This window comes from Mesoplodon bidens (genome assembly GCF_964165515.1).
Source record: "Mesoplodon bidens genome assembly, chromosome: 17".
NCBI lineage: Eukaryota > Metazoa > Chordata > Mammalia > Artiodactyla > Ziphiidae > Mesoplodon > Mesoplodon bidens.
The window spans coordinates 75,167,083-75,179,549 of record NC_138174.1 but is presented as its reverse complement, the minus strand read 5'-3'; the positions used below and the strand labels follow the sequence as shown (position 1 = coordinate 75,179,549).

General features: G+C 51.6%; 2 protein-coding genes across 2 annotated transcripts in view; one reads left to right on the top strand and one right to left on the bottom strand.

Annotated features, from left to right (window-relative positions):
* The window catches only part of COL4A2 (collagen type IV alpha 2 chain), a 178,391-nt gene extending 176,269 nt beyond the window's left edge, over positions 1 to 2,122 (bottom strand). Inside the window, exons 1-3 of the mRNA XM_081215095.1 lie at positions 1,985 to 2,122; positions 1,589 to 1,676; positions 1,429 to 1,483 (exon numbers count right to left, since the gene is read on the bottom strand). Coding sequence (XP_081071221.1) covers positions 1,429 to 1,483; positions 1,589 to 1,632 — 99 coding nt within the window. The 5' untranslated portion in view covers positions 1,633 to 1,676; positions 1,985 to 2,122. The remainder of the gene's footprint in view (positions 1 to 1,428; positions 1,484 to 1,588; positions 1,677 to 1,984) is intronic.
* A 210-nt stretch (positions 2,123 to 2,332) lies between these two features.
* The window catches only part of COL4A1 (collagen type IV alpha 1 chain), a 148,383-nt gene continuing 138,248 nt past the window's right edge, over positions 2,333 to 12,467 (top strand). The window contains exon 1 of the mRNA XM_081215096.1: positions 2,333 to 2,545. Coding sequence (XP_081071222.1) covers positions 2,465 to 2,545 — 81 coding nt within the window. The 5' untranslated portion in view covers positions 2,333 to 2,464. The remainder of the gene's footprint in view (positions 2,546 to 12,467) is intronic.

The window sequence follows — 12,467 nt, the reverse complement described above, 5'->3', positions numbered from 1 at the left end:
GTGTGCGCACGCATGTGTGTGTGTGTGTGCGTGCACGCGTGCATGTGTGCATGTGTGTGTGTGCGTGCGCGCGCATGAATTGCCCTGGCTCCCAGCTCTGCGTCAAGTCCTGTATGTCGTGTGTGCGTAAGGACCCGTAAAGGCCAATGGGCTGGTTTAAATTTCTAGGCTCTGATCTTCTTAAACCAGGACGTGTGGAAAGGAAAGGGAGACAGACCGGAGCTTTAAGAAAACTTTGGCCTGGAATGTTCCGGTCAAAGTCTATGGACTCCTCTTCTGACTCCCAATCTGGGCCCTGAACTGCAGCAGAAAAGTGAGGCTAGAGGTTCCTTCCCAAGCTAGGATAGCACTTCCTCACTCACAGCCTGGAAAATCCTCGTTTGTTTTATGTGAGGATGGAACAATGTGAAAATAACAGAATTCAATGCAAAGCGTGAACACAGCTGCCCGCTGTGCCTGTGTACCCTCTACCCAGAGTGCGGATGGGGGGGGGTCTCTTGACTGAGCCACCTGGGAGATCAGGCGCCACCATATTCTATCAGACAGAGGAAGGCAGGGTGGGGTCCGGGACACCTGGTAAGTCCCCTGGATCTTCAGCTGCAGTTTAAACATCTGGGTCCTCAACTCAAGGGACCCGGCAAAGCTGTGACACCTCAGCCACGCCACACGAAGTTCAACCAAAGTGGCTGCTGCTGCCAAGTACAAAATCCCATAGTGCAATCAGCAGGCGGGGACTGCCTGGCAATGCTGGCAGGGTGACCTTGAATGGCGGGGCTGGGTTGGAGGGGGACCTGGTAAACAGGGTCCCCGTGGGAGACTTAGCAGCCCCATCCTGGCTTTCCCGGGGCCAGAGCGCGTCTTGCAAGAAAACGGTGTTTTCTGCCATTGTTCCCTCTCAGCGACACCAGTACAAAGTCGCCCGGTCCTCCTCGCCCCGCCCATTCCCCCAGAGCCTCTCATTCAAAAGAACGGAAAACTCTGCCAAGGGCAGGACCTCCGACACCAGCTTCTGATGCCACGCAAGCTATTCTCCCCCGAAGCCTGGCGCCCCAGGGCCACGTGTCTGACCGCCTCGATTCTAAGGCTGAGCTTTGCTTCTAACGACGGGCTTTGCTCAAACGAGGGGAAAGGATGCCGCGAGCCATGTTTTAAATTATTGGTTCCCAAGGAAGAGCCGACGCCAGTAACGCACAGGATTGAAGGGGGCCCCAAGGGACGGCACACGGGAGTTCTCGGGGATGAGGGGCGGGGAAGGCGTGCTTTCTCAGAGCCTGGGCTGGGTAGGGGGCGCAGGGGACACCCAGGCACACACACACACGGACACACGCTCAGGTGCGCACGCACGAGTGGCCTTCTGGCAAGGCCACTCGGTGTCCCCACCGCTCTCCCCGGCACGCGAATCGGCCCGGAACGGGAGCCAGGACTTACCGCCAGGACGCCCTGGGCCAGGAGCCCCACTGTCACAGCTCCCAGCAGTAGCCACCTGGATGGGAGAGGGGGGAAGAGCGCCGTGAGTGTGCGGCCCCGGCTTGGAAATTCCGAAAAGCACACGCGCGCGGGACCCAGGGACAGGCAGCAAGTCGCTTACCGCCGCAGGGCAGGGCGCGACGCCGCGCGCTGGTCTCGGTCCATGCTCCCAGTTCGGCCCCTCGGGGCTCCGATCCGTCCCTCCTAGCCTGGAAGACGAGACAAAGCGGGCTTAGTCCGGCTAGGGAGGGAGCCTCGTCGCCGCCCGCCTCCGTCTGCGGGACAAGGGAAAGCGGGGCGCGTCCCCGCCTCTTGCCGGGGGTGACCGGGAGCCGCCCCGCGACGAGGCAGGGGAGAGGGCAGCCTGCCCACCTAGGCCCGGATGGGGCCGCTCAGCAGCCTCCGCTCCATCCTCTCCCCCTTCCCACTCCGAGAGCCGGGCGCGCAGCCCGAGCTTCACGGGGCGTGCGAGTCCCTGCCCTCCGCCCGGGTCTCGGCGTCCCAGGGCCGCTCTTACCTCAGGCCCGGCTTCAGTGGCTGCCGCCCGCGCGCCTCCGCCCTCCAGAAGCGCCGCCTGCGGTACGAGCAGCGCAGCCGCCCTCCCGGCCTCCCCGGGCCGACCTCCGCCGGTTCGGCGAGCGCGGGGCGCGGGGCGGGCAGCGGCGGCGGTGGGTGCAGAGCGCGGAGCCCTGCGTCCCGGCGCGCGGCGGCCACAATCCCCCGGCCGCGCGCTCCTGCTGCCTCTTACCCGCGCCGAAGGGTCCTCCCCCTTTGAGGCACCGCCCGCCCCGCGCCGCCGAGGGGAGGGGCAGCGCCAACAAATTGGGGAGCTCGCCTGGTCGCGCTCAGGTCTCCGCCGCGAGCTGCCGCGCCCGGGACGGTGCGCCGCGCTCGAGTCCGGGCCCTGCGAGAGTGAGCCGCCCGCCGCCGCCCCCAAGAGCCCGGGCGCCGGGCCCCGCCGTCCGCCGCCGATCCCCGCCGCCCCGGGCGCGCCACCATGGGGCCCCGGCTCGGCGTCTGGCTGCTGCTGCCCGCCGCCCTCCTGCTTCACGAGGAGAGCAGCCGGGCCGCCGCGAAGGTGAGTCCCGGCCAGCTCGGCTCCCGGCGTCCCGCCCTGCGCCCCGGCGCCCCGCGCGGCCCCTTTGTCCCCGGCCGGAGCCGCCTTCCGGGCCCGGGGGTCGCGCGCGGCACAGCCGGGCGCACTTTCGCGGCCGGTCCCCGCCGGGGACCGCCGTGGGCTGCGGTCGCGCATCCATTAGGGAGCCTCCTTTGTTGTGGGCTGGGTAGGGGCGAGTCAGGGGACTCCTCGGGGCCGGGGGCGGGCGAGCAGAATTTGGTGCGCCCCTCGCGGGGTGAGGGTGCCCGGGAGTCAGGGGGATTTGAACTCGCACCTCGGGGACGCCCGGCCGTCGGGCGCCTTCACCTGCCCCGGGCGCCCGAGTGGGCCGGGGGCCGGAGGGCCGGACACGCGCGCCCCGTGCTGTTCGGAGCCCCACACATGTGCCCGGGAGTCGCTTTGGGCGTGTTACTCTGGAGCTTTGGAGACTCTGGTGGTTGATGCTGAACAGTCCTGGGCCGTTTGCCTGGAAACAGCTGTATCTTTGCTTTCCCACGACTTTGCTGTCGCTGCAGCACGCTAAGGGACAGCAGAGGAGCTTTTCTGTCGTGCAGCTTTCAAACGTTTCCATACTCGACTCGATGATTTTTACTAATATAGTAAAACATTTATAACCACATTATATTTGAGTGTGAAACCAAAATGAAACTCCATCTCATTGTTCTGTGCACAGATTGTTTTCCTCGTTTTCATTTCCTCCGGCTGTGCGCTTGCCCGGAAAGGATCTGGGAGCTCGGTTTGCACAAGGAAAGGCGTCCAGCTCTAGACGGTCCCTGATGTACTGTTGTTCTTTGCTTTTTTCCTTCCCCTCAGACGGAGTAAAAACCTCAGCTGTTTCCCAGTGTCACAGCCTTGTAGACAAAAGCCTGGGAAGGTGTGCTTCTCAACACATTTTGCATGCCCCCCTCCCCAAATATTTAAAAATGATGTTTCTACTTTCGGCATTTCCCACTTACCCTTGTTTCACATCCTGATTTTGCTCTTAGTTTTTTTGTTTGTTTGTTTTGTTTGTTTGTATTTTGTTTTTTTCTTCTCTTCAGGAAGAATGATGCTCACTGACTTCAGTTAATTGTATATAAATTATTAACTGTTACTTGCCAGAATAAACTGGTGATATGCATTCATGTCTTGCAATTGAGAGTCTGGCTCTTTGCTGGCAGCTGTGTCACTAGGTATGGAAAGGCCTAATGATGACACAAGCAGTTAACTTCAGATTGTTCCTCCCAGCCCAGAGTCTAGCCAGGCACCCTAGTCGGTTATTTAAACACTCTGGGGTCACGATGACAAAATACTTCCAAAGGAGGCGGCTCTAGAGCACTTTCTTTGGGTCTAGAACTATTGACCCAAAGATTTAACATTTCCAAGGAGAGATGGCAAGGAAATGAGAGAAGGTTCTCTATTTGGAAATATGAAACTCTGTTTGGATTTTGGATTTTCTGATCGATAATATTAGCAAAGCCAAGCCAATTATGAGAGCCGGCTTTTCAAATAGCCAGGACTTTGAAAAATGAGCCACTCAGTGAGTGGGAAATCAAACTCATTCCTGTTGAGTTTGGGCTTATTTTACTTTCCTTGTACATCCCTGTCCTGGCTCTGCTGTATCCTTCAAATCTCATGTAATGTTTTAAGAGATCTGGCATGTGGACGCCCTCTGATCACCAGTTGACTTAATGGGTATTATCATTTTGCCATATTTTCCCTGGTTTATTCAGAGAGAGAAAATTTATTAATATGAACATAACTTACGGCTGTATAAGAAAATCCATTTAAAAATAATATCTGGCTCATTTTTAAATTTGTCTCACTTTTCACACCATCAGTAGCATTTTTTTGTTTGTTTTTTTTTTTTTTTTGCTTACCTCCTTCCAAAATCAGCTGTTAGGGATACCAAAAAGTTGAAATAATTTCCATATTGACCCAAGCAGAATATCATTTAAAAATGCATTTTGAATGATAAGATGCTGCCAGTCAATCAAATCCTAATTCAGAAGCCAGTAAAAATGATTCTTGGATTACCTGCTTTTTTGGAATATCTGAATCTGTGTTACCTGCATTGGCACACCCAAACGTCACCTACTAGGTGCCAGGCAGAGATTGTACTTACTGTTATTATTATTCACATGAAAGGCTGTTTGATCTTATATTTGATCATATCTGCTATGGCCATACTGTGCATTTACCGGTGGGTGGGTTTTCTAAGCCAGTGATGTTTTTTCCTCCCCCCCACTCCCCTCCCCGACTTTTCTTCCTTTGCCAAGGAAGGAGGAATCGGGTACAGACCTAAGACAAAACTGTGCCCCTAGTGCTGCGGTTGAGGGTCCTCGGTTCTGAGGCACGCAGCCACGAGCTGGATGAATTCTTCCACCTGCAGCCTCCAAACTCCCCCCTCCAACTGGTCTGTTCGATGCTTCTTCACAAATTATTTTTCAGGATCAGAAATGTGAACTTTCGCCAAAGTGTGGTGATGCCCGAGTAGGGTGTTGGCATCTCCAGACCATTAGTCACCATTGTGAGACTGAATGACCTAGAACTCAGATGGATGTTTAATTCTGATATGAACGTGGACCACATTCTGCTGGGAGTGTAATTTCAAAGAGAAGGCTGATTTTTGACTTCGTCCCAGTGACAGCGACATGAACCCAGTATCTCAGGAATGAGCTTGGTGAAGATATAATCTAAATCGTCGTGTTCTTCATGCGTGGAACTGGATCGGGATGCAGGGGAGCACCTCTAATACCAACCAGGAGAGACAGTGTGCCTAGCCTGTGTGTGTGTGAGCGTACACTTCTAGAATTATTAGTGTGTATGTTCATGGTGTAGTCACACACACACACACACACACACACACACACACAGAACAAGTGTGGTTTAGAGACCGGAGGATCCTAAATGTTGTGTCTGCTCTGATTAAGCAGGTGATTTCAGAGGACTTGGTAACCCCCTGCCTCAGTTTCCCTGGCAGATCTGCTCCCCCACCCCCCATCCATCCTTCCTGCCTTCATCCCACACATGTGCCTCGAGCACATCTTCAGGCCACACCCCCCGCCAGGCACTGGCCGTGCATTGGTGAGTGGGGCCCACCCTCCTCCCCCAGGAAGGCTGTGGTCTCCTGAGAAGTACTGAGAAAGAAACAGGCAGATACAACTCAGGCTGGTAAACGCTACAGTCAGGGTAAACCTAGGGCCATAGGAGCACCTAAGCTAGCTTTGGGGAGCTCAGAGGAAACTTCCAGGAGGCTATCCCACCTCTGACTCTGAGGAAGGAATGGGAGCCATAGACCTGGCCTCTTGTTTTCATATGAATTGTCCTGTGCATCATACTCAGAAGGTTGGATAGCTCTTCCTTGGCCCTTTCACAAATCAGGCTGTCTTTGCATGTAAAGAAGCCCTTAAGGTTCCTTCCTTGGAGGTACCAAGATGCCATTGCTTGTATGACTAACAGGCGTGATATCTGAACTTTCCCCTGGGAGGGGTGGAGACACACGGAGGTCTAGGAGAGCGGCGATAAGACCCCAGCTCAACCAAAGGCCCCCTCCAGAGGTGGCAGGTGGATGGGGATGTCTGCAGAGGTGCAGCACGGATGACTGATTGTAGGCAGGAGTGCCTTTAGGAGCTGACCGAGCACACCTCCCCCCACTGGGGCAAGGGCATGGGGGAATTCCCAAAGCCCTGCATTATCCATTAACAAGGCTGTCTTCAGATTTCTTGGAACTGGGGGGGATGGCCATCACTGAACAAGTTTGGTTATCTAGGTTAGAACTGGTAGAGATTTTGCAGACAAACTGAACCCACAAGTGACCCGCTGAGACAAATCCTTTTAGAGATGGAGGGGGCATCAGTCAGTGAATAATTTACAGCACTTGTCTTGATGAGGTGTACGATGTTTGTTCTAACAACGGATCCAGAGACTGGACAAGGATTAGCCTCATTAAAATGTCTCTCAGGCAGATTGGGTGTTTTGAGTTCTTGGGCTCAAATAAGCAAAAGCAACAATAGAAAGCCTAAAATAATACCATCAGAGCATTGTTCTTCTGCTGTTATTAAACAACCACTAAGAAATGTCAGCTATAGAACAATACAAAAGACATATTCCTCCCATTCTTGTGCGCACAATGAAAGAGATGTGAACCAGAAAATGGTTCAATCATCAGTTTCTTTTGAGGAGTTTACCGCTTGAAGAATGACTCTGGGGTTAGCATTTTATAGTCTGGCACACAGGGACCGCTTCCGTCCTGTATTTCCCTCCATTGTTCTCCTGGTCTTAGTCCTGTGACATCAGTCTTTCTTGGGGTCCCTTCTGTTTCTCTGCTTCTCTGTTCTTCCTCTTCCAGAGCCCTCAAGGTGGGTGGGCCCCGGGGCTGGGCTCCAGCAGGCTTCTCTTTTCCTCCACCCTCCCCACTCCCATGATTTGTCAGCGTTCTGTGAAGGGGACCCCACACCTTTCTCTTGAACCCCAGTCTGGTCTCCTCACGTTCGCATGGAACGTCTCACCCCCGCTGTCCTGCTCTGATTGCAGACTTAGCGAGTGTGTCCAGAACCGAGCTGGCCATCTTTCACCAACCGACCTCCCTTCTTCCCGAGTGGCCCGTTTTGGTCGTCGATGCCCCGACGGTTCCTGATGCTCAACCCGGAGACCGTGGCTTCATGCGGAGGCCGCACCCTTCCCTCCTTTTTAACCTTCACGTCGCCCAGGCACTCATTCCACCCTTCCTCCTTCTGACTGCCCCTCAGAGCCCCCTTGGCCGTCTCTTCCCATGGCTGCGACACCATATTCCAGGTCTACTCGCCCTGTGCCAGGATCGCCACGAATGCCTCCCGCTCCTGCCCTCCTTTCAGCCTTGTCTTCTCCCCAGCCCATTCCTCACGTTGTCCTGAGTCTGTCTTCAGAGATCCCGCTATGACCACGTGATTCCTCTGCTCAGCATCTGACAGTGGCTACCTCCTGTCTGACTGAAAGTCTCCAACTCTTTGGCTGGGTGGTTTTCATTTTTTTTTTTTTTTGCGGTACGCGGGCCTCTCACTGTTGTGGCCTCTCGCATTGCGGAGCACAGGCTCCGGACGCGCAGGCTCAGCGGCCATGGCTCACGGGCCTAGCCGCTGCGCGGTATGTGGGATCTTCCCGGACTGGGGCACGAACCCGTGTCCCCTGCATCAGCAGGTGGACTCCCAACCACTGCGCCACCAGGGAAGCCCCATTTGTTCATTTTTAATAAAGATTTTATTGTTTAGGGCAGTTTCAGCGTCAAGGCGAAACTGAGAGGAAGGTACAGAGATTTTCCATCTACGCCCTGTGTCCCCACAAGCATGGTCTCACCCACTATCAACATCCCCCACCAGTTGGTGCGTTTGTCACAACTGATGAACCTACACTGACCCACTGTCATCACCCAAAGTCTGTAGTTTACCTTAGGGTTCACTCAGTGTTGTATATCATTGGGTCTGGATAAATGTGTAATGGCGTGTAGCCATCATTATAGTATCACACAGAGTATTGTCACTGCCCTAAAAGTCCTCTGTGGTCTGCCTGTTCATCCCCTTCTCTCCCCAAACCCTGGCAACTATTGATCTTACTGTCTCCATAGTTTTGCGTTTTCATGTAGCTGGAATCATACATTATGTAGATTTTTCCCATTGGCTTCTTTCACTTATTCATATGCATTTAAATTTCTTCCATGTCGTTTCATGGCTTGATAGCCCATTTCTTTTTAGCACTGAATAATATTCCGTTGTCTGCATGGAGCACAGTTTATCTATCCACTCATCTACTGAAAGACACCTTGGTTGCTTCCACATTTTGGCTGATTTTGAATAAAGCTTCTATAAACATCTGTGTGCAGCTTTTTGTGTGGACCTAAGTTTTCAACTCCTTTGGGTAGATACCAAAGTGCACAACTGCTGGATCCTATGGTAAGAGTATGTTTGGCTTTGTAAGAAACCAGCAAGCTCTCTTCCAAAGTGGCTGAGCCATTCTGAATTCCCATCAGCAGTGAATGAGAGTTCCTGTTGCTCCACATCCTCGCCAGCATCTGCTGTTGTCAGTGTTGTGGATTTTGGCCACTCTAATAGATGGGTAGTGGTATCTTGCTGTTGTTTTAACTTGGCTTGGCTTGACATACCCTTCGCCATGTGGATTCATGGACTTATCTGGTCTTCGTCTTCATACTCCGCAGCATGCAGGGTGGGTAGTTGTCACGAAGGACTTACCTCTGTGTTCCGTGGAGCAGTGTAATCTCTTTGAACCTCGGGTCCCTGACCCATCAAATCAGGACAACACGACATCTGCAGACACCTTTAAGGTGTTCAGAGAGGTGGTACATGTGAAGCAGGTAAACCCTGAGAAGACGATAGCTGTTATCACTGCTATGTGGCTGGGATCTCATTGTCTCGTGTATGTTGGTTCAACACCCTTGATGATTTTGAGATGCTGGAGGACAGAGCTTCTTTGAGAAATGCCCCCACTGTCTGGGGGAGTGCCTGATGCATGGAGGGAAGTCGTGAATTACTTGTAGTGGGTTCAGTGATCCTGCCTGCTTTTCACTCTGGACCCTAGGGAGGCCTGGCGGGAGCTGAGTGCCTGCTCCCGGAAATTATGTTGCGTTGCTGACCCCGTAGCAGTTTTAGGCAACACAAAGGAAAGTAATGCCAAACGAAGGTGTTTCCTCTTAATTTGGAATTTGGAGCAGATATTCCGCCATAGACTAAACACAACTTGGAAATATACACAAGGCTGAACTCTTTGTGTAAATAGTTTATTCCGTGGCTTAGTAATATTCCTGCTTTGCTAGGTTTGGTCTGTAGTCTGCACACTATAAGAACACTTAAAGTCATCTGAGTTTTAAACCTTGCTTGATTTGTGGTCAAGTAAAAGACAAATGCCAAGCGTCCGAATCAGATATTAAGGCAATATATTACATGCGTATGTGTTGGTTCTCTCGCTGGTAGAGGAGAATGATCCAACGTCCTCATCTTTTCCTGCTCACCAAGACTTTGTTAGGAGTTTTGGAATTAACTGTTGTTTATTACTGGATACAGGTCTTTGTGTGCTGTGTGCATTTCTTCCTTATTCAGATAACAGCAAGAGATGCTGGCTGTGACCTGGGAGAGGCCAATTTGATGTCAGTTGCCCTGTTTCCATTTCACCAAATTTCCTGACAGTTGGAGGCCCATGGCAGAGTCCCTCACACAGAGTTGAGCTGATTCAATAAACGTTGTCCAACTCAACGGAATATGTAGAGACAGTATTCCTGTATTTGACATTTAATTGAAATTGTTAAAAAAATTTTATTGAGTTTGCCTTAGAAAATCAGCATATTCCTTTAGAAAATCAGTATATTCCTTGATGAAGAACAAAACTCAGGGTTTTCTAGTTGTAACTCAGTGTCTCCAAAGCTGTTTGCACAAGCTTTTCCCAGCTGCCACTCACACACCTAGAGCTGAAGAAGGCTCAGAGAGTCGAGGTGCATGGCAGCCTGTGTCTTCACTTCAGAAAGACAAACACTCCTAAGAGCCCTTGGTTAGCATGTGGGGCATCTTTGAGGGTGCTAAGTCAGCATTGATTTCCTGTTTCAGAATGATACAAATGGGCCCAATGATAACTATTGTGGTGTGTTTCCTTCATTTCTATTAAAGAAATAATATTTATGTATATTTTAATCAGTGGCAGATTTGACTACTACATCTCTAACAATACTTTAAAAGAGTAAGCATATTATTTTTGTAATAAGAAAAAGCAATCAAAATTTATTCTAAAATCTAGTTATCCTTTTATGCAAGTAATGACTTTTTCTTGAGCATGAGAGTGTTAATTTCCATATCATCCAAGAGCATCAGCTTTAAAAGGTCATTTTTAAATACAAGCAACTCCTTTTCCAATTAGCTTTGATTTTCGAGTTGTGTTTTGGCATTTTTTAAAGAATAAAACTTTAATGTCACGGAGTTATTACAGAGTTGCATGAAACTTATTCTCCACGGCCAGACTGTTCTTGCATTAAAGCTTGAGTTAAGGTGATATTATTATCATTATTACCTATAATGTGCAAAGTTTTATTAGGGAAAAAGGCTGCATAATTATAGTTTGGTCCATTTTTTTTTGCAGTGTCCATTTGTTTTTTTGTTTGTTTGTTTGTTTTTTGCGGTACACGGGCCTCTCACTGCTGTGGCCTCTCCCGTTGCGGAGCACAGGCTCCAGACGCGCAGGCCCAGCAACCATGGCTCACGGGCCCAGCCGCTCCGCGGCATGTGGGATCTTCCCGGACCGGGGCACGAACCCATGTCCCCTGCATCGGCAGGCGGACTCTCAACCACTGCGCCACCAGGGAAGCCCTGGCAGTGTCCATTTGGAAAATACTTGATCTAACTATGTGTCTTAAATAGAAGTCGTTGCACACTGTGGGAGAATTCAGCCTAACTCCAAGAACTCTAAAATTAGCCAGACAAAAGAAATGCCTATTTCTCTACGAAGTTTGCATTAAACTCCTGGAAAGACAATTGCAGTGTTTCAAGTACATCCAGAGAGGAACCTAGCCCAGCAATACACTCTGCCCGCATGGGGTGGCAGGCACTGCATGGGAGCACATGGGTGCTGCTTTGAATCCCAGCTCTGCCCCTTACAGCTGTGTGGACGTGTGCAACTTACTTCTCTCTCTGTCCACCTTTTGTCATCTGTCAGATGGGGACAGCAGTAGTGCCTCGATTCCAGGACAGGCATGAGGATTCAACGAGCTAATGTTTGTAAAGCGTTTATACCGTGCTGGCCGCATGCTCGTTACATGAGCAAATTCTGAGGAATAAATAGCACAGTAATTATATCATCAGGGCATCTTGAGGCTGGAGAAACACAGAAGGCCACCAGAGCAGTGGGTCTGGAACTGGAGCTCACAGCAGAATCCCCTGGAATGCTGGGTGGGACGCAGACGCCCGGTCCCCCTCCCGGCTTCTCTGATTAGGCGTGCGGGTGCACCTGAGAATCGCATTTCCAACAGGCGATGCTGGTGGTGGAGGTCCGGGGACCACAGATCTCGTCCATTCTCTCCACTTACAGGGGCAGCCGCTTGATAGATGTGAGCTGTAGACATGCTGCTCTGGGAGAGTGGTCTGCACTCAAGCAGAAGCTGAACCTTTGTATTTAAAAGGACTCTCCTGAGTCTGATGTTCCCTTTTTCTTGTTGGTTGCTGTTACTGCAGCACTTCCAGCCCTGTGGTGCTATTTGGGGGGTTAGGAGTGGGAAGGTCCTGATGCAAGCATGTGGGGTGCCGGGATGCTGGAGGAGAGGGCGTGGCCGATGGGAAATGGGGACAGCTGGAGCCCGGAGAAGACCCTTGTCCTCTGGGGTCCTCCTGTCCCCATCAAGATGTGGGACATGGGTGTTCTCAGGAGGATCCACTGTATGTCAGAGTTTTTCCATCTTTAAGGCTCTGCATTCTCACCTTGGCATCTGCCGATGGTGGGCTCAGCCTTTGCGTAGAGGCTGGTGGAGCCAGAACCCACTCAGGTTTGTGAGCAGGACCCCCAGGGTGTGCCTTCACCTTCTTGCAGTGCCCACCCTCGCCCACCTCCTCTGAGCCTTGGCCTCCTGGGCCCCTGAATGAAGGATTCCTATTTTGTGTCTTCTTATGGCCAAATCCATTTCCTGGAGATTATAGACCACTTGGGGTTAGCGGTTTAAGATAACTCGTAATTTTTGGTCAGGAAATGACCTGTAAAATTAAGATGAACTTGCCAAAGCAGGAAGATGGGTTAGCGATGGGAAAAAATACTACAATATGGGTAGTGCAGCCCCTGGGTCCATGTATTTCAGATAAGTATGCAGACCTGGTCCAGAATCAGCCCCAGTCGCTGATAAGCTGGGGGTGACGCACTCTTTATCACATGGTATGAGCAGCAA